Source organism: Phoca vitulina, unplaced genomic scaffold (genome assembly GCF_004348235.1).
Source record: "Phoca vitulina isolate PV1807 unplaced genomic scaffold, GSC_HSeal_1.0 scaffold15, whole genome shotgun sequence".
NCBI classification, from domain to species: domain Eukaryota; kingdom Metazoa; phylum Chordata; class Mammalia; order Carnivora; family Phocidae; genus Phoca; species Phoca vitulina.
The window spans coordinates 3,498,859-3,522,869 of NW_022589718.1; the positions used below are offsets into that span (position 1 = coordinate 3,498,859).

Consider the following 24,011-nt stretch of genomic DNA (forward strand, 5'->3'; position numbering starts at 1 on the left):
AGGGAAGGTTGTGGAGCCTCCGTGATGATCTTTAGGAAATGGGTAAGCAGGAGATTCAGCTGGAGGAGGAGGTGGAGCGCTGTGAGGAGCCTGCAGGAAGGGCTGTCTGCTCCCGGGATCCTGGCCCTTTCCCCAGGAGGGCCCTTTGTGGTTTCCCAGAAACCTCACCTTTGCTCTGAGGCTATCAAAGTGGCTGAGGGCCCAAGTCCCTGGGATGGCAGGAAGGGCTGTGGCCAGCCTGCGTGGCCCTCCAGGTACCGCCTAGACTGGCAGAGCCTGTCCACTGCTTGGGGCTCTCCAAGTCTAATCTTTCATTCCCAGTTGTGGCCAATGGGACCCAGGGAGGCAGCAGGCCTTGGTGTCCTCACGCCCTGACCCGATGGCAGAGCCAGGACCAGAGTCGAGGTCCTCCATCCCTTGAGTTAGTGTTCTTTGCTTGGTAGCTCATTTTTTCTCTTGCTTCCAAATTGAATAGACCATTTACTTTTTCTGGGCTCCTAATTTTTCTCTAACCAAGTGGTGGAGACAGGGACACCTGCAGTTAAGCAGTGTTTACCGAGTGCCCTTTACTAGCACGGGGTACTCCACTCCACCTTCCCTGATTTATACAGCAAACTCTTCAGCCTCAGTCAGTGATTGGGAGGGGCTGCCGCAAGGCCAGGGCTGAGGGCGTGCCTGCCGGAAACTGGAGCAGAAAAGAGGGGATCGGGTACAATGCGAGGAGGAAAAATATTATTCCATCTGAATCTTATAGAGCTGAGAGACTTGAGACATCTAGTTCAAGCTCCTCCTTGGATAAATGAAATGAGACGTCCACAGCATGCATGGGATGTGGACAAGACCCTTATATCACCAGTTACCTTTACAAAACAAAACAGAATTTGGAATTTCATTCAGATTCTCGTTTCTGAGAGACGCTTCTACAACGTGGGGCTGAAAGTCCACATTCCTTCCAGCCAGACTTGATTCATCACTGGGCAGATACATCTCTGGGGGCATGCTTGGAGCCCCCTGGGAAGAGCCTTCGGGGAGGCCCGAGGAAGGGGCACACTGTGACAAAGGGGTGGGCTCTCTCAAGGCCTGGAGGCTGGCTCCCTGTGGGGTCAGGGGAGGAGCAGGGTCCTGCTGATAAAAACAGCCTCACGCTCTCGAGAATGAGGCAGAGGCTGGGCCCGCTTTGCCTTGCAGTGGTTTGAGCCACGTACGATGCAAGACGAACTGGTGAAATGAACACCACAAAATAAATTCATAATTGGGAAGTGCATGTGTGTAGTCACTGAGTACAAGGAAACAAACACGTAAGGCTGTGCTGGGCAGGGGGTGTCCAGAGCCACGTTTCTGTGCTAACAAAGGCATCCTGAGCACTGTGCCCAGCCCTGAGGCAGGCGCTGGGGAGTGCGTCAGAAACAAGATAGGCGTGGTCCTTGTCCTGTGGGAACTTTCAAGGGAAGCCCGTTAGCCCCTGAGGCAGCCAAGCAGGAGGTGTGTCTGAGGAGCCCAAGGGTAAGAGGGCACAGTTGGCACCAGGGACTGGGCTGCCCGGGTGGTGAGACAGGCTGGAAGCGTGGAGAGAGCCGGGAAGCCGAGGGAGAGGAGGAGGGGGGAGAGCACAAGAAAGGACAGAAAGCCAAGGGACTGCCGCGCCTGTCCTGGGAAGGTGAAAGAGCCCACGTCCATAGAGAGAACCGAGAGAAAACAGATGGGCAGGCTAACCCAGGGTGGCCTTGTCTCAGCCCTGCTGCCACTGTTCCTTTCCATTCAGGATGACACTCAGCCTGACCCCCGCTTCGGTGTCACAGACTGCAGCAGAAGGCAATGAGGTGTGGGGGGCACGATGGTAGTATGTCCTGGATGCTTGGTATGGTCAGGTGAGGCCTCTTGGAGAGAGCAACACCTGACAGGGACTTGAGAAATAAAAAGGATCCCACCGGGTGGATGGGGAGGGGGAGGGGGAGGGCAGCCGCACTGGCAGGACTCAGAAGCACGAAACAGCCCCGTGTGTCAGAGCACTGTGAGTAATATTCGGGTGTTGCTGCATCTGAGCACACAAGGTATGTTTCTGGGGGTGCAAGAGAGACAGGGGTTGGGAGTGTGCCCAGGTAGGGAGGGACCAGCTGGCCACACTGAGGAGCAGAAGGGTTTTAGGCAGGAAAAGGCAGTCACATTCGCATTTAGGACGCGTGAGTTGTGGAATGGAGGGTGGGGGTGAGGTTTGGGAGAGGCAAGGCTGGGCTAAGGGCCTGGTCCTGAAGTCATTTGCTGCCATCGAGGCGAGCAGTGATGAGGGAGGAAGGAAGACCCTGGCAATGGGAGAAGAGGAGGGAACAGCATCGCAGGGTGACCCTTTGACTTCCTAAGTTATCCTCAGTCAAGCAAAAATGAAAATGAATTTTTCATCCCCTGGAGGAGAAGCTGACAGGTGACAAGGAAAGGTCACACGGGTAGATGAAAGAGGGAAAGAGACAGAGAGAGAAAGGGAGAGAGCAGTGCCCCCCACTGCAGGCAGGATGGGAGCAAATGGGTTGCAACAACAGGAAAAGGATATAAGCTAGACATTAGCGTTAATGCCTTAATGGAGGGATTGTTAAACACGGGGACAGGGTCAGCAAAGACGGCTATGAACTAATTCTCTTCTCCATCGAGTATTAAAAAATCAGTCTGTCCCCTGATGGAAGAGTAGGCAAAGGATGTGAACAGGGAGTTCAAACAAAGAGAAAAGAAACACAAATGTCCAGAAAAAGATGTACAAGTGTCCAACCTATCTAATAATTAAAATAGTACATTAGAAATAAGATATCATTATCCACCTACCAGACTAGCAAAAATGAAAATGATACGCCCTGTGTTGTAATGAATGCCAGGACGTGGACATTTGCAGACTTAGCTGGTGGGAAGATCATTTGCAAGCACGGAGACATGTCTCAAAAATATACCCTCTAAACCAGCAAGCAATTCCTCCTCTAGGAATTTATCCTACGGAAATAATCAGAGCTGTGCAAAATAGTTCTAATCAAGGATATTCCTTTCAGCATTATTCATTATAACAAAACATTGTATGGGGGGATTAATTAAATCTAATATGGCTCATCCTTAAAATGGAAATCAAAGAAGCTATTAAAGTTACATTGAATAATATATAAGAATATGGGAAAATGCTAATAATATATAGTAAGTAAATAAAGGTTTAAAAGTAAAGAGAGTATAAATACAATTTTGTAAAAAAAAAAAAGATGCATACAGTCATGAAAAATAGAATGGAATACAATATATCAGAGTGATAATGGTGGTGATCTCCGGGTTTTAGGAAACATCTGATTCTTTTATTAAACTTTTCCGTATTTTCCAAATTTCTTACAGTGAATGTGTTGTTTTACACATCAGAAAAGCACGTTCTTTAAATCAGTTATTCAAACCACAAATGTTGGAGCAGGGACTATACATGTAACAATGTGTCCGGCACTGTCTTGCTCCCTAAAAGTCATAAGGCAGCCGGCCAGGTGTCCTCAGTCCATTCGGTGAGATTGGATAAATGTGCAAAGGCCGAGCAGCGCGAGCTCCCCTGCTCAAAGTCGGCTTCCGATGTTGAGGGTGCAGGATCTCTGTGCCGGGAAGGGTGGCCATGGGCAGGGGCAGCCTTCCTCCTCCCCTTCTCTCCTCCCCCCTTCCACACACAGTGCCAGCCTTGTCCCTTACAGTGGTCAGACCTAGCTTAGCCTTTAGGTGGTGTGTTTACATGCCTCACACACATCTGCAGATGTCCTAAGTGGAGAAGTTGAGGCTCAGAGAGGCTATGACTTGGTCAGGATCAGGGTCACAAATCTAGTGAGTGGCAGAGCTAGGTGACAAGGAACTTGGGTATCAGAGCCCGTGCACCCTTTCTGGAGTGGGCTGTCTTGTAGAGCTTCTCGTGCTATTGTGGATAGCTGGTAGATTTCCAGCAGGAAGGTGTGGAGCACCCTCCCCTCCTTCCCAGAAGCCAAGCCTTTTGCTTAACTCACCTATTAATTAAGACCGAGTGAATGCATGGACAGCTCCCGACAGCCATCGCATTTAGAGGAGTGACTTTGGGTGCGGAGGGTCTCCAGCGGTGCCCTCCTGGTTCTGCTTCCTGACTGAGTGCCTCATTTGTGGCTGGTTTTCCAGACTGCTTTTGCTTCCCGTGGTGCTTTCCTTTGTTGCATAAACTCTGGGCAGCCTGAGAATCCCGCTGTCTGTGGCGGTCACAGATGGCTGGCTCCATGGTGTGTGCCCAGGCTGCGTCAGGGCTCTCCGAGGCGCTTTCCCTCAGCAGGGCAGGTGGCGGCTCTGAGGGCCACATCCTTGGGGCTTTCACAGGCTGAACTGAGGAGAGTGGAGACGCCTGCTAAGAGGTAGGGCTGGATGAGGAGTGGTGTGGGCCGCTTGGCTGCTTTGCTGCTCTATTTATTTGAATAACAACACAGATTTGTATGACGTTTTGCATTCGCAAGCTTCAGAGGTGGATGGGGCAGGTGTCTTTCTCCCCGTTGTACACAGGAGGAAATTGATAGTTGGAAAGGCAAAGCCACTTGCCTCAGTTTGTATGGGCAATAGGCAGAAGAGCCAGCATGGAACAAACCAGATTTTCTGCCCGCAGACACCACCCTACTCGTAATCGACAGGGGCTTCTTGCTGGCACGTGTCCTGGGTGCGGCGGGGGTGGGCCACAGCACCCCGTGTGGCCCTGGCAGGTACTTGATGACTTAGTTGATGGTAGCACATGTGAGGGGACTTCCAGAACACGGTGCATTCAGCTGAGTCCTGCCGTGAGGCCAAGTCCAGTAGGTCCTGAGAAAAGTGGATGCCAACGAGAGCGCGAGTGATCACGGAAGGCTCGTGGAGGATGAGGGTCCTGAGCCCTGAAGGATGAGCGTGATTGGGACAGAAAAGGGACCTTCCTGGTGTGAGTGGTGATCCAGAGCCAAGAGACAGCATGTGATGTTGGAGGCCACTGAGGGGCCATGTGGCTCGGTCAGGAGGTGATGCGGAGAGGTGCCTTGCGTGTCCCTCATCCCAGGCTTTGCTTCATTTCTCAGAATCCCTCCTGCGTAATAAGCTCGGGCAATGCCACTGGGAGGGAGGAAGTAATGGGTTGGGGTTTTCCTATGGATTCCCTCCTTCTCGCTGCCTCTCTTGATTTTGCTCCCACTGAAAACAAAATTGCCCTGCAGGGTTCCAGAACACAGGAAGGGGCATTGGGATGGTTCCTATTCTGCCAGCCCTCCCCTGCCTGCCTGGAACTTAAGGTTTTCAGAATATGAAAAGAGGAAGGAAACATTATGGGCCAAAAGGAAAAGAAAGAAAAACGGAGCAGAATGGGGAGGAGGTGGGGAACTCAAGAGCGGTGTTTGGAAACGAGGAAGCAACTTCTAGCACACTGAAAAAACAGAAGCATAACCTCTTTCTAAATTGTAGATTTTTAAAAAAGATTTTATTTATTTGACAGAGAGAGAGCGAGCGAGCATGTACATGAGTGGGAGGAGGGGCAGAGGGAGAAGCAGGCTCCCCGCTGAGCAGGGAGCCCGATGTGGGACTCGATGCCAGGACCCTGGGATCATGACCTGAGCCGAAGGCGAAGCTTAACCGACTGAGCCACCCAGGTGCCCCTAAACTGTAGATTTTTAAGTGTGGCGAGACATAAATAAGAAAGGAAAAAGAGTCTGAGACTACCCTTTCTTTTCAAAGTCTTAAACGTTTGGTCATCAGCCACATTTTGCAGAGGAACCCAACGCAGGTGCAGTTCACACAGCTGGTGGGTGGCGGATTGCAGGCTGGTGCTGCCAGCTGTGCTGGCCCTTCTGGTCCAGGCCTGGGGACCGTGGGGGTCTAGGAGGGGGAAAGGGGGCTCCTTCTGCCTCCAGAGCAGCCCCTTGTCTGTTTGTCCATCCTGCCTCCTCCTGGTTTCCAGGAGGCTCTGCAGAGAGGTTCAGGGAGGGCCTGGCCAGTAGGCCCCTTGCCGCTGGAGACCGGGTAACTTGTCCATTCCCTGGGACAGGTCATCGAGGGATGCTGCAGGCTACAGGGCTGGGAGAGCTTGAGGCTGCTCTGCTCTTTGATTTCACCCTGATGGAAATGATGGGCTTCTCTCCCTCATCCTTCAATTTCCTGAACAGGGTTGTGAGCTTCTGAAATGTGATGTTTTCACTTACTCATTGCTCAAAATAGTGAGAATTGACAGTCACAGTTCTAAGGCTTTATGATGCGGTAGCGGACAAAACTGACCCAGTCCCCATCCTCCCCGAGATGCTATTCCAGTGAGGGGAGACAGATGGCAAACAAAGAAGTCAATTTGTAGGAGGGCCGATATGTGAAATGGGGAAAAATGAAGCAGAGCAAGGGAATGGGGAGAGTGTGTGGGGAGGGTGTGTCCAGGAGGGTGTGTCCCCAGGAGGGTCTCAGTGATAAAGTAACACCGGAGCAGAGACCCAGGGCTGTGGAGGGTGATCCATGCGGATGTCTGGGGCAAGGGCAGTCCAGGCCAGGAGAGGCCCTGAAGCTGGAGATACTTGGGGGGTCAGATGTAGCCATGAGGCCAAGGTGAGCTTCATCAAACCCCTGGAGAGTTTTGAGCAAAGGAGTAACACAGTGTATGATTGAAGGGATTGTTCTGGCTGCCTAGTGCGTGCCTTGAGAGCTCCCTGTGGGAGAGCTGTGTGGAGGCAATGATCCTGGCTAGAGGGGGTGGTGGCTTGGATTAGTGGTAGCAGTTGCGGGGGGGTGTTGTGTGGAACAGTCAGATTCTGGATATATTTTGAAGGTGGAACCGACTGGATTTCGTGATGGGTTGAACGTAGGGTTTGAGAGAAAGAGGGTTCACAGATGATTTCCAAGGCTTTTGGCGTGAGATGGAAAAGTTTGTGGAAGGAAAAAATTGGGGGAAACAGGAGGTAAGAATTTTGTTTGGGGAGATGTTAGACATCTAAATGAAATTCCTGCTAGTCCGTTGGGTTATGGGTCTAGAGTTCAGAGAAGTCTATGCTAGAGAAAAATCTTGGGAGTTGTCTGTGTGTTGATAGTATTTAAAGTATGGGGCCAGATGAGATAACCTCGAGAGTGAGTGTAGAAAGGAGCTACAAAGACTGAATTCTGGGAATTCCAATACTTACAGATCTAGAATAGGAATTGGTGAACTTTTTGTTGAAGAGCCAGATAGTAAATATTTTAAACTTTTCAGTCCATATGTTCTTTGCTGCCACGAGTCTGCTTTGCCTTTGCAACACAAAAGCAGCCACAGACAACATGTAAATGAATGAGTGTGACTGCATTCAATGAAACTTCATTTACAGAATAAGGCAGCCGACCCACAGGCCATGTTTGCTGACCTTTGTACTAGGACGTCAAGATGAACCAGCAAAGGAGATGGAGAAGGAACAGCCCCTGAGGTAAGATTGCCTCAGAGCCTAAGTGAAGCATTTTCTTTCTTTCTCTCTTTTCTTTCTTTCTTTCTCTTTCTTTTCTTTTTTCTTTTCTTTCTTTCTTTTTTCTTTCTTTCTTTCTTTCTTTTTTTCTTTCTTTCTTTCTTTCTTTTTTTTTTTTTGTAAAAAGGTGATTTTATTAAAGCTCAGGGACAGCCAGGAGTGCCTGAGGAATGTCACACTTATCACATGGGGGGCGGGGCGGTGTAGGGTGCCAACTTCTGCTTTGTCCTCATCTAGCCTTCCGCTCCCTCATCATTTCCCCCCTGAACAGTTTTGACCCTTAAATCTTTAAGGTTGTTGAAGGTGGAAGGTCTCATCTTCTGTAACTTCTACCTGCAAGGAGGGAGTAATCGGCCTGCTCACATACTGCTGGTGTGTGAAGTCGGTGGGGACCGAGAACTGAGCATTAGCAGGGAGACCACCAGCGAGCTGATGGCGCTTGAGGTGAAGGCCTCTTCGGAGCGGGTTGGTGGAAAGGTGTTGGAGATAGCTTATGGAAACAACCTTATGGAGGAGTGTGGGGGGGTGTGCTTAAAATGGGGGAAATACCAGGATGTGTGTGTGCTGGTGGAAACAATCGAGTCTAGAGCACAAAGGTGATGTAGGTGACAACTGCTGGAGCCATGGGGAGGGAGGGGCTGGGACCCAGTGACGGGGGCAGGCGTGGCCTGGCTGGCCGAGTGGACAGCCAGGGAAGGGAAGGGCAGTTGTGCTCACAAGGCAGTCAGGTGGGATGTGTGGGGGTCAGAGTGGGGACTCTCTCCTGTTGCTTCATTTTCTCAGTGACTGGGAAGGAAGATCAAGAGCTGTCAGGTGGGGAGGGGACGTTGGTCATGGGCAGTGGAGACAGATGCCCCTGAGCACAGGGGGGAGGGGGTCGGGAGACAATGAAGAGGTTGTGAGTCTTTAAATCAAAATTAAAATGTTTGTGGTGATGCTATCACTTGAGCTTTCCACTGTAAAAGGGGCTCTGTAAATTCTGAAGAGTTATGACTGAATTAATAAGGCCAAGACAAGGGTGTGGATTGAAAGTCCTCAAAAAACAGTCTCAGATTCCCACAGGCCTGGAGCTGCCTACCCAGGTGGCTCTTATATGGCTGTATTTTTTTTTAATTGAGCTATAATTGACATATAACATTATATTAGTTTCAGGTGTACAACATAATTATTTGATATTTGAATATATTGCAACATGGTCGCCACGATAAGTCTAGTTAAATCCATCACTATGCATAACTATGCGTAGTTACATTTTTTTTTTTTTTTGTACGATTGTATTTTGAGGAAATGGAGCTGCTGACTGGAGTTACTATCACTCCTCCCAAATCAGACAGTTGCGTGAGGTGAGAGAGACCACTGGCCTGGGGTTGGGGGAGTTAGGGGAAGCCTGCTGTACTTTTTTCTCTCTCCTTCTAAAGCTTTTTTATTTGAGACTTCTTACTTATTTTTTACATCTTTTTATGAGGCAGGAGAGAGGAAGGAATGAGAGGAGGATTCCTCTCTCTAATTTTTATGTGAAGACATTGTCCTGGGGAGAGAAGGGACCTACCCAAGGTCCTTGATCTGAATGTGGGGTGGACCCCATAAGGTGGGGACTGAACCCTCTGGTGTCATCCTTTCAGATGTCCTAGGACAAAGGGAGGAGAGGTGGAGAAGCAGCCTCCTGGAGAAGTCCCTACAGTTTGGGAAGAGGGAACTGTTCATAGAAAGTAGGAAGAAATAGAACACCTCCTTAGTTCTAGTTAGATGCCTGTAGGGAGAGAGCAAGGAAGACAGATGAGGGCACAAGTGGGATTGGTGGAAGGAAACTGACTTGGGGGCTTTAGAAGAGAGAACCAACTAAGAGCATAGACCCAGCAGAAAGCAGGCAGAGGCTTCCCTCCGGGACTGTGCTGTGTGCGGCACTGGAGGGAGGAGCGCAGCTTGAGGGAAGTGGGGGATGCTCGGGGACTTCAGAATGTGTGCTGAGGGACCCGGTTTACCTCAATGCACTGTCAGTGCAGCCCAGGAAGGGGCGTGGCCTAGCACCAAACCGGGCATGTATAGGACCCGTGACTGTCCCCAGGCCCATCCGGGTTTCAGAGAGGGCACTCTTCTTGGATGGCAGAGGGTCTAAAACCCTGTGCTCACTTAGGGCCCGAGGTTGTTTGTGGGAGTGATAAAGGCACTACGGAGTTTGTGGTTCAGGGCTGACCCAGGAAGAGGATGCATCGTCTTTTCTCCAAATCTTATCTCTGGTGGTCTTTTGGGGATGAAGTAGAGAATATGGAAGCGCAGAGGTGTAGAGACCCAGAGTTTATCCAAACCCAAGTTATCTCCAAGGGCCTGGCTCAGAGAGTCCCTGTGGCTGCTCCAAGCCTTCGTTTCCCCAGCTCTCAAATACCTCAGGATACCATCTCATAGATTTGTTGTAGGGATTAAGTGGAGTGTTAGCTCTAAAGTATCCAGCGTAGTGCCTATAATAGAGCACGTATGCAAGAATCTGTGGGAATGCAGGGTGACAGGGGTGTGGGTGGGAGGGGCGGCTTCTCTCTAAGGCTGGGCCAGGCTGGGCCAGGCTAGTGGGCTGGGGTGAGCAGGTCATGGATTCCATGTGCTTCTGCTGCAGTAGCCATCTCCGAGTGGCTAGTAAAAAGGTTGGAAGACCTGTTTCTGGGTTTCAGAGCTCAAGTGCTTCTTCCCAAATATTGCTGGTCAGCGTACCAGAGAGGAACGGTATAGAATTTCCAAATAGTGCGGTGCCTTCAAAAAAAATAAATCTTGGGAAAGAAACTCTGAAAGCTGCAAGAACCATAATATTGAGATTTAAAGGGAACCCAAAATCCCTGCAATGCTTAGAACAGCAGGAACATAGATTTCTCACACTAATCAAGTGATTTGTGGGAAAATCCTATCCATCTCCCTAACCCGAGCTGAATCAAGCAAATGATGGCTGCGAGTTGCAGAGTGAGCTCCGAGGCAGGCGTGAGGCTGGTTTATGACCCTGCAGAACTTTCCTGTGCCATGAACTCCAGGGCAAGGCGGTGACCCCCAAGGAGGGGAGCCCCCTCAGCCAGCTCCCTCTCAGCTGTCAGGGTGAGGTGGTGTGCGGGGTAGGAGGGTGTCTCCCACCTGCCTGTGGCAGAGCTTCTGGGGCTCTCATCTGCTGAGAGGATTTCACCTGTGTGTCGGGGGCAGGGTGGGCACACATCTCCTCCGGCATCTGAGGAGTGACGGTGGTGGACAGGTACCCGCCCGCGCACTTAAACGTGACACTGACGTGGGAGCTGTCTGTCAGGAGATACTCCTGTCTCTGTGTGGAGAGGACGCTTCTAATGGGCCTTCTACTGGGCTGTGTTTTCAAGCCCTTCCAGGCGATCTGGCCCCATGTGGTTGACATTAAGTATCGCTTTTTTGACTGTGAATGGATATTTCCCAGTCTGGGTTTAGTTAAATTCCAGGGCATTCTGAGTAATCTCAAGAGGGCTCAGGTGAAGCCAGTTTAAGCTTTTTGCAACGTAGAGAGGAGACACTTGATGTGTCACACTTGACATGTGGGGAGATGGGTGGGTGGCTGGATTGGGCTGAGGAAGGAGGGGTCGGGGGTGATGTGTGAATCTTGGCACAAGCGTGTGGTGTCAAAACATCCAAAATGCTGAGGGCTGTTTTTCTACACAGAAAAATAAACTCACTAGAGTTCAGAGAAAGAGGAATACAGTGGCTAAAGACACAGAAAAATGTTTGACTCTGTGACTAATCAGCAGAGCAGAATAGTTAGGCAGATGGGGTTCTGGAGTCAGGCTTTGATCCTGGCTCTGAAAGTGAGCTGTTTGACCTTGTCAAAGTCATTCAGTTGGGCCTCAGTTTCTCCCTCTGTAGCAGGAGGATGAGAGGGCCTACCTTGCTGGGATACCATGTGGTGGTGAGGTTGAGCTCTTACCACTGATAACAATGCCAATAATAACAATAATAAAAGTGCTAATTAAAATGGAAATGAGATGCCATTTTTCCAGCTATAAAATTACTGAAGGTTAAAAATGACATTGCTCAGTGTCATGGAGATATGATAGAATGGTATAAGGTCCTATTATTAGAACTGTAATTGGTGCAACCTTTCTGGTAGGCATGATTTTGGGGAGTTCCATACTTTTGATTTACTTCTAAGATTCTATCCTGAGGAAATGATCGGAGATGTGAAGAAACGTGTGTATGAACGTGTACACTGTGGTGTTATTAGTTTTTCTGAAACACTGGAATCACCTTCCCCCCATAACAGGGAACTAGTTAAATATATTATGGTACATCCATACAGTGGAGTAGTAGGCAGCCAAATAAAAATATTTGAAGAATGTTAGTGACATGAGACCATGCCCATCAAGCCGTAGGTTAAATATTTTCTAAACTGCATAATGAAATACACACATATGTGCATAAACATGGCTATAGTACACCAAGATGCTAACAGAGATTCTCTCCAGATGGTGAGATTACAGATGAGTTTTGTTTTCCTTTTTGTATTTTCTTCTGTAGCTCCAAATACCTTACAGTGAGCCTTTATTAATTTTTGTAATAAAAGTAATTAAAAAATGATGGAAAGAATAGGAGATCTGGTAACCTGAGTGGATTCAGTGCTTGCGCTGTTTGGAAAGTATTTCTCTGGGGATCAGGCCTGAGTGTGGATTCCCCGGAAGCTTGTTGGGAGGCTGTGTATGGATCCTTCTCTCTTCTCTCCCTGACCAATGTGGAAGAAACCAGTGTTTTGGAGATAAAAGCAAACATTCAGAAATGAGGAGGCAGAAGCGGGTATGCGGTGAAGCCATCAGCAAGCAGAGCAGATAGCTTGCCCTGGTTTGCTCTCAGCCCTGAAATCCATTAGCTTCCTGGGAGCCACAGATGGTGACAACCTACGTGTCTAGTCACTACCAAAGCCTTACCCAGCCTGGAGCCTGCTGCCCTCTTTCCTTATGGTTGTCACTAGGAAACCAGGAAGAGGTATCTTAAAACAGCAGGCCTGCCCAGAGGATGCTCCTAGAACATGGGGGCTGGAGACAGCAGGGATGATGTAGGCCACTTGGCAGTGGCCATGGGTCCAGGGGCAGGTGTGTCTCACAGGACACAGTGGTCCCCAAGCCTGAGCCAGGTTACAGGGGTTCTCTCCTATGGCATCACGCATGGTGAAGCATGGGGTATCTGAATAGAATGTTTGCAAATTTTATAGTTCATTAAGTGCACTGATGGAGCTGGCTATTTAACAGAAATAATTCTTTTATTCAACAAATACCTTTCGAGGACATGTCATGTGTCAGGTCTGGGGTTAGGTGCTGGGTATTCCCTGGCGAATAAAGCAGAGACCTCAACCTATGTGGAATTTACTCTTTTCTGTGCATTGGACAACTTAGTTCTGATATATATCTTTCAAAATCTGGAATTTTTTTTTTTTTAATGTATTGGTTTTGCTTAAAGTAGGACACACTTGCTTTAGGTCTGTGAAATATTGTAGAAATAGTGATTTTTTTTTTCCTTTAGTGCAGATGTCCCAAGTGTTAGATAAGTTTAAATATTTTTCTTCAATTCATCCTTATGACATCTCTGCGAGGTGGGGCAGGAAGGGGGTGCTGCTTGCCTTCAAGTGAGGTGCGGGAAGGGACATTTTTGGCTCTAACTTTGGCCCTGCCGAAAATGTCAGGGCAGCTGCTGACTTAAGTTCAATGAGGCTGTCTCTCTTGATTGACTCTTGATGGCCACTGGCCACTTGGAGGCCCTTTGCTGAGGAGATGTTGTATGTTCTCTGCCCTCTGGAAACCGCTCATTCACCTCGGAACTTTTTTTAAAAAGTTGAAATACATTGTATTTCAATTTCAATATTACATTGAAATTCAAGGTATTGAAAATACAATGGCTATTGTGGTTTTTTTTTTTTTTTCTCATTACACTCAGCACCAGAATCAGGTTCCCTAAGATCCTCCGAGGTACAGGATTATGTTTAGCAAATATAAATTGTAACTTTTGTAAAGATGCCACCTTCCTCTGTATAATATGTTGTGACTTAGGTTTTTCCTCTCTGCTTTGGAATGCACCCAGATGTTTTGCTTCTTTTAAAGATCTGACATGGCCATGGCCGGCTCTATAAATAGTACCAAACATCAGCTATAATGCTGGCACGATGCTGATTTTTTTTCCTGCCACCCACTGAAAGTCTTGGGAGAAAATTCTCTCTCTCTCTCTCTCCACACACGCACGCACACATACACACACACACAGACACACACTTATAGTTATATTTAGACATAAGTAAAAACCCTGAATGTGTTCAAACACATATGTATTTTGTTTCTTTTGTTTTTTAGGAATTAGGTAAAAAGGAGTTAAAGAGCTTTCAACAACAACAGAAAACAAAAGGACTTTCCTAAGTATCTACGATGTCCAGGCAGAGTACTCAATTAAATTACCCCCGTCACCAAAACTCACAGTCCAACAAGAGGACAGCTTTATTAGTAACTAATCCTACCAGATTTCCTGGGCATAAAATGTGAAAAGATTCCTTTTATAAATTCCTGGGGATTTTTAATAGTTGTAGAAAGAGTCTCTAACGGTTGTATTAGTTTGCTAGGATTGTGGTAATGAAGTAGGACTGAGTGGCTTGAAGGACCGAAATTTCCTGTCTCACAGGTTAAAAGCCTGGAAGTCCTGCATTAAGGTGCCAGCAGGTGGGTTCATCCTGAGGGCTTGAGGAAAGGAGCTGTTCCAGGCCTCTCTCCTTGGCTTGTAGATGACCATCCTTCTCCCTGTGTCTCTTCAAATTGTCTTTCCTCTACACGTCTGTCACTGTGTCCAAATCTCCCCCTTTCATAAAGGTCCCAGTCATACTGGATTAGAGGCTACCCTAATGACCTCATTGTAGCTTGATGACCTCTGTTAAGACCCTATCTCCAAATAAGGTCAGGCTCTGAGGTGCTGTGCCTTGGAACTTCAAATATGAATTTTCTGGGGGAGGGGGTACAATTCAACCCACAACAACAATCTTTGAGATAATACTTGTACATCTGGGAATAACTCGCCTTAAACCATCTGAGATTGATAACATTTCTCCTCTTCTTTCCTCACTGAGGAATGACTTTCTACTTTTCACGTTATTTTCAAATTTAACTTTACTAACCCGATTCCCTCTATGGTAGCCAAACATATTTCCTCTTCTGTGGAGCAAAGAGAAGACAGCTGGTCACCAGCCTTGGTCTAGTAGCTTAGTAGCCATCTTGAAGGGCATGACATTCTATCTTCTCTTTTTCCCTCATGTCTTGGCCTCCCTGCAGCCTGACCAGTGGGCTCCTATAAGGAATGTCTTGGGGGAGGTCCTGTCCTTCTCCAGATGGGTACCCCTGAGTACTGTGGGCAGACTTGGCACTGCTGAGGGTGTGGGGAGCAGACAGGTCAGGGAGGAGCTCATCAGCATTCAGCTCCCAGCCTAGCTGTCTTCTGGGGCCACCAAGCCCTGATTGCTACTTCGCATACCCTCCTCCACATCCGGTGAAGACACCATATACCACACACACCACCTGTTTCCCAACTGTTCTTCTTAACTTGGAAATCCCATAGGTAATAACTAGTATTTTCACTGCCAGTGGGGGCTGTGAGCACCGATATGCTATATTATAGTTAATACTTTTCAGACACACGCTCATTCATTTCTTTTTCTCTAATCAGCTGCTCACACCAATATGCTGTATTGTGTTTAATACTTTTCAGACACGTGCTCATTAGCTGTTTCTTTTTAACCTATTCCCTTGTCTGAACCAAGTTGACATGCTCCTTGGTCTTCCTGCTCAGTGTTTCATGTTATACTCACAGTCATCACACCCAAGGAGATGTGTTGGGCAGAGGCAAGACTTAGACTCAGGGCTATCTTTGTACTAAGTATACCCACCTGGACAAGAGATTTTATGTTCACTCCCATAGGTGACACTTGGACAGGGAGCCAAGAATGAATCTAGAGTTCCTCTAGGGAGAGCTAGAAACCTGAAGTACAGGGATAGAGCCAAGTGTGACAGAGAAGAAAGAATTTAGTTTTGTTCCTGGCTGTCCTGCTACTTTCCTAGACGCTGTGCAGGGGAATATAGTAGCCAGTTCCGGAGACAAGCACAAAAAAGTTCAGTGCATGGAAGATCGGCAGATATATGTTCTTGTTCTTGGTGCGTTCATCTGCCCTGCTCCTGCAATTCTGAGTAGTACAGCTGGAAAATCCAGTAGGAAAATGGGAAGAGGGGGAGGCATTTTTCTTTTGTTGAGTTATGAATACAGACACCACCATCTTCTTTGGTGTTGCTGCTAAGATAAGCCATGTCAGAAGCTACACCTGTTGCAGCCAGTCAGGTCAGACCAAGAGTTACAATTAGGGAAGGCCTTGGGCCACTGATCAGATACAAGCACTAAAAAAAGTTCCAGTAGCCAAAACGCATTCATGTGCAAAAGTGCAACCATTAAGAAATTGTGTTTAAAAAAAAAAAAAAAAAAAAAAAAGAAATTGTGTTTAAATTAGGTATGCTTAGCTGCCCTGGGAACGGTATGTAAAACAGATTTTATAGTTTTCCCTTGAGAGTGGGAGTGAAGGGAAAGCTTAGGAAAACTGTATCTCATTAGCTTGGGGTTGGGGGGTATTTTTTCTAGGGGTGTCTGTCAGCCATGGCCGTAGGCCCCCAGTTGTAAGATTTAGTGGATGGATCATTCCAACCACACAGTAGGAAACGGCTAGGTGAATCCTGGAGTTTCACTCCCCTTGGGAGGTGTGTGTGGGGGTGTCTTCCCTGGTATACGTTATGCCCGTTCATTTAAAAACAAATATACAGGGGTGCCTGGGTGGCTCAGTTGTTAAGCGTCTGCCTTCGGTTCAGGTCATGATCCCAGGGACCTGGGATCGAGCCCCATATCGGGCTCCCTGCTCCGCGGGAAGCCTGCTTCTCCCTCTTCCACTCCCCCTGCTTGTGTTCCTTCTCTCACTGTCTCTCTCTGTCAAATAAATAAATAAAATCTTAAAAAAATAAAAATAAAAACAAATATACACATGCTTTCCCAGTACCTTCCACCCCCATCATCTTGAGGTGAGCCCAGAATGTAACTCTTGCTCTCTCAGAGTTTCTTTTCTTCAAAAGAATTCCAAGTGGTGGTGATCTTAGCAGCTGGATGTGATGGGTGCCTTGTTACAGCTGACACAGTGGCCCACAGCGGTTCTGCTTCTCGAAGAGCACCTAAGCACAGACATTTGATGGGACACCTCCTAAGTGTTCAGGAGTGTGCCGAGGCCACAAGAGGCTAAGGCATTGGCCCTGCCCACAAGCTGCATGATGTAGATGAGGAGACAGACATACCTCAAATGAGCGGAGAACAAGGAAGGGTTCAGTGGGTACTAGAGAGCGCAGTGAACATGCAGAAGAAGGTGACAATTGGGTGGTGGTCAGAGAAGCCTGCAAGTGTTAAGTACAAGGAAGGGTTGAACTAGGGCTTAGTTAGACTTAGGACGTAAAGGAGAGGGAAGAAGCCAGGGTCTCGGGCTGGGAAGGTGGCATGAGCAGAGGCCCCTAAACAGGCATGAATGTGGCGGGTGAGATGAAAAGGAGAATGGCCTGAGGTCTCTTGGCCACTAGCCTGTGAAGGTTGATGATGCTTTGCAGAACAGTCCTAGTTCATGTTTCTATAAAGCAGAAGTAGTGAAGAGGAGGGACACCTCTAACTCATCACAGAATCCCGAGCAACTGCCATCAGCAAGCCCTTTCCCTGCTTGGCAAGGCAGTGGATCCTGTTCAACCCAGTTCTCCACTGCCTGGCTGCACACTGTGTGCCCTGTGCCTAATTGAACACCTGACTCTTCTCTAGAGACCCTCTGTTGGCCCACTACCTGAACTGCCTCTCTCTACCTGAATGCCTCCCCTCAACTCTACAGGTTCAAATCCTACCCCATCCTTCAAGGTTCAGTTCCAATGTCCTGTCCTCCCATGGAAACTGCCCCGATCTCTCCTCTCCTGTCCCTGGCTCTCAAGGATGCTCTAGTCACTTTTGTGTACTTCTCTTAAATGTTCTTACTACTTACTAGTGAATATTGATTGAGTACTTCCTATGTACCAGGCACTATTCTCTGTATCTTGGATAAATCAATGAATAAATCAAAGACTTATGCTCTCCCTGAGTTTACATTCTAACAGGAGAAAACAGATAATGAATAATACAAATGATACACAAGTAGATTATATACAATTTTAGAAGGTGATAACTGTTACAGAAAAAAAGAAAAAGGAAAGCAGAATGCTGGGGGCAGGAGTGGGGGTTGGGAATGCTGAGCTAGGTGGAATGGCATCAGGTTACAATTTTAGATAGGGTAGTCTATAAATAGGTCTCCTGAAGAGGGTTACATGTGTAAAGACTTGGGCAAAGGCCCTGAGGTGGAAGTGTGCCTGATGTGTTCAAGCAACAAGGAGGCCAGTATTGTGGGGTTTTTTTTTTTTTTTTTAGATTTTATTTATTTATTTCAGAGAAAGAGAGAATGAGTGGTGGGGAGGGGCAGAGGGAGAGAGAGAAAGAAGCAGACTCCCTGCTGAGCAGGAAGCCCGATATGGGGCTTGATCCCAGGACCTGGAGATCATGACCTGAGCTGAAGGCATTTGCTTAACCGACTAAGCCACCCAGGTGCCCCAAGGAGGCCAGTATTGTTGTATAGACTGAGAAAGGGAAAGAGAAGCAGGGAAGGTGGTCAGAGAAGAGCAGGGGGATGTCATATATGGCCTTGTAGACCAATTTTAAGGACTCATAGAGACAAGCAGGATTTTGAGCAGAAGAGTGATATGATAAGATTTATTGTTTAAAAGACTCATGCTGGATGCTGTGTTCAGAATAGACCAAAGGCAGGGAAAGGTGGAAGCAGGAGACCAGTCAAGAGGCTACCGCAGTGGTCCAAGTGGCCTGCACTAGGGTGGAGGCAATGAGAAAGTGGTCAGATACTTTGCATATTTTGAATTTTATTTTTAATGAGTAGTTTGTGATATAGGGGAGAAGGAAGGGAACCAAGAATGACTGCAAGGATTTTGGCTGGAACAGTTGGAAGGCTGGAGTTGCCAGTGCTGGTGATGGGACAGGCTGTGAGAAGGGGCAGTGGGCCAGTGAGGAGTGTTGGAACTCTCCTCATTGACTGGAAACTACGTAGGAGTAGGTATACCATATGATGCACTTTGCTGTCTCCTTAGGGACTTGGGAATTGTACTTGATGGGTGTATCATATTCTGGGGCTGTTGGGATTGCAAAGAATTCCTGCTTTGGAAGGACATCAGTTAATTTCTCAGTGATTGTTTAGATCAGATCTCTATGTCTGGCTGCTTCCCCAGCTGGGCATTTTTGCTTCTTTGACATCATCCAGAGATTTAGTGACAGGTCTCCAGCAGAGCAGGGGTAGTTTGATGAGGATTTGATCTTAGGTGGGTTAATCTCATGAGCCATCAGGACACTAGATATAGGCACAGAATATTTTGTTGGAACTAATCTTTTCTCTCTCAGTCATTATTACACCTAATGAAGATGATTAATTGGTGTTAATTAGTATGCCAACAGAGTACAAGTACTGTTAAAAACTCAATGTTCCTTTTGGATTCTGGAGAGACTAGAATGGGGGTGGGGAGGATAAGGAGGGTGTGTTTGGCTTTACATATAGTCCCATGCTGCAGAGATTTCTGGTCAGAATCCCACTTTGTTGGTAGAGAGAATTGACTGGAAGCATACCCAGGCTAACTCAGGGGTTACTTTGTTAAAATATTCCTAGTGGGGCTGTACCAGTGATTAGAATTGTTGACATTGACCCTGCTTATGTTTATGCCATTGCAAGAGCAGACTCTTCACCCACAGGTACTTATGAAACATCTACTCAGTGCCAGCCATCATGCCAGTCATGGGGAAAATAAGGATGTCTGACACACTGTCCCTGTCTTTAACTCTCAGTCTATTAGAGAAGGCAGATGTGTAAACAGGGATAGATAGAGTAGAGTCTCAGAAGAGGCAGAGGTCAGTTACTCAGCCAGAGCCAGAGGGGCTTTCTAGAGAAGACGGTGGTTGAGTTGTGTGGAGAAGAGTGTGAAGTGGTTCTGGCAGATGAAATGGAAAGGCCATTCCAGGCAGATGGGAACAGTGTGATGGGAAATGAAGCTGAAGAGATGGGCCTGGCCATGAAGAGCCTTCTAGGCCATGACAAGGAGTTTGAACTTTATGCAATAAGCAACAGATAGATATTAAAGGTTTTTAAGCAGAGGAATGATGTAAATTAATGACTGGGTCCCTAGAGTGTCATGAAAGAGGGGTTGGAGAGGTGGGATTCTGGAGTCAGAGAGATGAAAGGCTTTTACAATAGTTCAGGCCAGGACAATAACCTGGATTGAGGTGTTAACGATGGAGACCACTTGGAGAGGCATTGGTACCTTGCTGCACCTAGGTTACTTTTGATTCTTAAAACTCCTCTATAATGATAATGGCATTTACTAAGAGCTGGGAACTATCCTCACTTAATCTTTCCAATGACCCTGTAAGGTAGGTACTGTTAAGAATGGATATGTGAGGGAAACTGAGGCACAGATTTGGATAAGCTGCCCAAGGTCTCCCATGACCAGGGATTTCACAATCCATGCCCTTAACCACACCACTGTTACTGCCTCCAGGATAGGTAAAATCATCCCATTTCATGGATGAAGAGAATAAGGAAGAGACAGGGGTCTTTGGGGAATGAGGAGAATGGAAGAGTCTAGGATGGCTCTTGGTGTGGGGATTCTCAGATCTCAGGAAATATGAAAATTCTGCCAACGGGCCTGAGCATTCCATAAGGGGTAATGTCTGGGGTGGCAGTTAAAGAGAAGAAAAGGCATGTGAGTGTGTTCCTGTGGGGAAAGAACCTTTGATATGAGAAAATACAGTTCAATTGTCACACTGTCACCAGCTCCCTTCACCTTTTCCTCCTCTGGAGTGGGAGCAGTCGGTGTGTGGTGGGAGTGGAATGCCCTCCCGTGAGCCTCGCTTACTTGGTTAATATTAACACCTTGACTCTTCAAGTGTCTGAGGGTGGAACTGAGGTTGTCAAAGCAGAATTGACATCCTCAAAAACAACACAAGTCGAAAACAGTGTACAAGGCCGCACTTCCTAACTCTCAGTGCTGTTCAACCAGTTGAAGAGCTTCTGGGACTACACTGGGGGGACCTTGTTTGACCCGTTTCTGTGTGTCTTGATCTTCCAGAAGACAGAGGGCTCTCTGTGGCGGCCTTCCTTTGTCACTCGTTGCTAGATGACTTGGCTTTCTCATCAAGGCCAGGAAGCTGAGGAAGCAGCCCCTGGAGGAGAAAGCATTTTGTCTAAGTGCAGCCGCAGGGACTTCCTCTTCAAGGATCTGTGGGCCATTGGGGGTCTGTCACTCCCCAAAGCAAAAGCTAAGGTGTAGCGTTCGCTATTGCTCTGCTGCACCAGGGAATCTCGGCACCGGGGCCACTGGGAAGGCTGCTGTTGATTTGGAAACATCTACCCAGTGACAGGGAAAGGTCAGAGCGACAGCTTTCAGTGACTCATTTGCATCTTGGATGATGTTCTAAAATAGCTTATTTCTGAGAGCCATTAAATACTGGTAAGTGGGCATTTTTGTAGACAGAAAAACAAATAAGGAGCGACATTAACATTATCTTTTCTGTGCACATGTGGCTGTGCATCCAGGGAAGACTGATATGGGGCTTGGCTTGCCAGTCAGGTGACACTGGGGGTTTCTCAGATGGGCCCAAGGCAACACATCCCTCCAAGCTGCGGCTGCCCCCTTCCTTTTCCCGAAGGATTCTTCATCTAAATCTCTTTGTCACCTTGCGTGGAAGATTTTTTTTTAACCTCTCGGGGCTTCAGAGACTGAGGTTTATTAGTGCTGACAGCCCCTGATTATTTAAAATCCTGGAGGCCAGGATTTCTGCTGTGCTGGTCCGCAGAGAGCTCAGCTGGCCGGCCCCTGCTGACCGCCCCAGTGGCTCGTGCTCTAAGGGCTGCATGCAATAGCAAACCTCTCTTTAAATTCTAAAATAGCTAACAAAAACTAAAAACAAACCAGTCCCCTGTACTCTTCCCTGCCACTGCCAGCGGCAGTACCTCTCTCCTCAAGTTCAAATCTAGTTCTCTGATGATAGTCTAATAACTTTAAGCAGCAGAAATGTTGCATGCAGTTTACTCTGGGTATGACCCACGGGGGTGCAGGATGAGAGGCTGCTGGAGGGAGCGCCACCTTGTCACCACTGCCTTTGCATCCTCACTAACCCCCCTGGGTCAGGGCCAGAGGCCTGCCTTTCCGAGAGGGGACTTTGAGAGCACAGTGGAGGCATTTACCAGGATGTTCATGCTCCTGTCCAGGGCGGGAAGGCGGGAGGTATGTGTGTGGGGGGGTAGGAATCACTGTTACCTAGCAACAGCCACATCTTGTGACAAGACTTGTGTCTGAAGGAAAGAGGTTTTCACTGGCACCTGGAGAGGCTCCCTGTGCTTCTCTCCAAGCCGGGGGAGATCTTGGTTGCTCTGTGCGGCACCCCTTCAGGGTTCCTCACTGTGGGTGCTTTCCCTGCCCTGAATAGAGGCCTCCTGCTGAGGTGTGAGGTGTGTATGGGCATGTGTGTATGTGAGCGTGTGTGTGTGAGTGTGTGTGAGCATGTGTGCATGTAAGCATGTGTGAGAGCATGTATACGCATGAGCATGTGTGTATGTGTGTATGAGCATGTGTGTAAGCATGTGCACATGTGAACATGTGTGTGTTTGAGCATGCATGTGAGCATGTGCATGTGTAAGCATGGGTGTGTGAGTGTGTGTATGCATGAGCATGTGTATGAACATGTGTGTGCTTGAGCATGTGTGTTTGTGTGAGCATGTGCATGTGTGAGCATGGTGGCCGTGATGGGGAGTGAAGTGCAAGTACCAGCTCCACCGGTGTGATTCCAGAGGTCTTGGAATCGCCCTCTACTTTCAAATAGAAGCCTCCCCTTTTGACTGACTGCTGCAGTGACCCCACTTTCCAAATTTGCCCACATTGGCCCTAATCTCAAATATCCTATTCTACTTGGAAATCATGTCACATAGTTTCCCTGAGAGCCCAAAATTGTGATGAATTTCTTTCACATTAGGCTTTAATCTGAGCTGAAAAACACATATATTCAGGAGTGGTAACTCATGAGTTCTTATTATCATTCTAGACTCCACAGGAAGCAGTTTTTCAAATCCTTTCCTGAGAGCACTTCTTTAATGGAGGAGAAAAGAGCATGAGGGAATGGGGCCATCCAATGGAAGGGTTGGGTAGGCTTCCATTGCAGAGGCACAGAAGCACTAACTCATATCCTGGTGGGGAATCTCTTTCATGTTTTTTTCCTACCATCCGCTTGCTTCCACTCCTCCCTAACCTTCTCTGCAGTGCCATGGAGGTTTTGAGAATTCCTGTCCATTGCAACCTAATGCTCTTGATATTTCTGGAGAGAGATTTCTGGTGGTCCTTTCTCTACTGCCCCCAGTTATTCTCATGTTTGCATTCTCATGAAAGAGGGAGGAGTAAGCTCCTTAAGAAATTCCTTCTCTTTTTCATAATCTTTACCTGCCCCATATCACTCTTAAGCAAATGGTGTAGCAACTCTTGTAAAATAGAAATTCTCACCTGGTGTGTCAGTCAGGCAGTCAGACGTAAGCTCCATCTTCGCCTGACAGTTGAGTAATAATGTGCTTCCTTTGAAGCATTCCCATTCCCCTGCGGATGGAGAAGGTTTCAAGTAAACTGTCTCGCTCATCAACCAACCTCCTTGGAAGGTCATGGAAAGGTCATGGGGCTTGCTTTACAAATGGGGGCTGGTGAAGAGAGGGAAGGGTGACACATGAGTCTGGATAACTACGAAGAATAAGCAGATGGCCCAGCAAACAAAAGCTCCTCCTCAGAGTGTCTTGTAAGACCTTGGTTGCTCTAGTATCTCTTCCTTAGATTGGAAAGAAGTTTTCTGCTCTATTTGCAAGACCACAGTCTAACCTCATTTCTGCCATTCATTTTTAAGGTCCACCATTGCAAAATTGGCTTTACTTCATCAATTGGCACATTCATTCAATTACTCAACACTTATTTTTTTCAGCATCTGTTATGTACGTGATGTTTGATGGAAAATATGTGCCAGAACTTACTCTGTAGCTCTAGGAATCCATCTTCTGTCAGGGAGGAAAACATATAACATGTAAAGAAAGGCTAATACAGAGGTCTTTAGTAGTACCAGGAAGACATGGATGAAATAAATAACTAACTTCTGGGAAGGATAATCTTCCTTCCAGAATTAACTAGACTTCTTGATTTTTATCTTGTGTGAAATTGGAAAGATCCTCAAGGATGATGATGATGAAAAGATTAGGGAATGAGATCAATGAGAAAGAGCTAATGGGTCTGCACTGCCTCAGCCAGAAGAGAGGGGGAGAGGTGTCCTGCTGATGGCTGCCAGGTGCGTGGAGGGTTGCTTCAGTAAGAGGTCATACATTATTCTAAGTTTGCATCAGAATAAGGCTATTAGTGATAGCTCTGTTTTTTTTTTTTTTTTTTAATT

General features: G+C 47.4%; 1 protein-coding gene across 4 annotated transcripts in view; it reads left to right on the forward strand.

Moving 5' to 3' along the window:
• ZMAT4 (zinc finger matrin-type 4) overlaps positions 1–24,011 on the forward strand; it is a 353,920-nt gene that overhangs the window by 4,592 nt on the left and 325,317 nt on the right. Inside the window, exons 1-2 of one of the 4 annotated variants that reach the window (XM_032413354.1) lie at positions 2,581–4,370; positions 7,305–7,400. The exons of 1 other annotated variant lie outside the window; for it this stretch is intronic. In XM_032413354.1, coding sequence (XP_032269245.1) covers positions 7,378–7,400 — 23 coding nt within the window. In that variant the 5' untranslated portion in view covers positions 2,581–4,370; positions 7,305–7,377. Of the gene's footprint in view, positions 1–2,580; positions 4,371–6,760; positions 6,906–7,304; positions 7,401–24,011 lie in introns of those variants that run through there. 2 more of the 4 variants (XM_032413352.1, XM_032413353.1) reach the window with 2 other exon arrangements.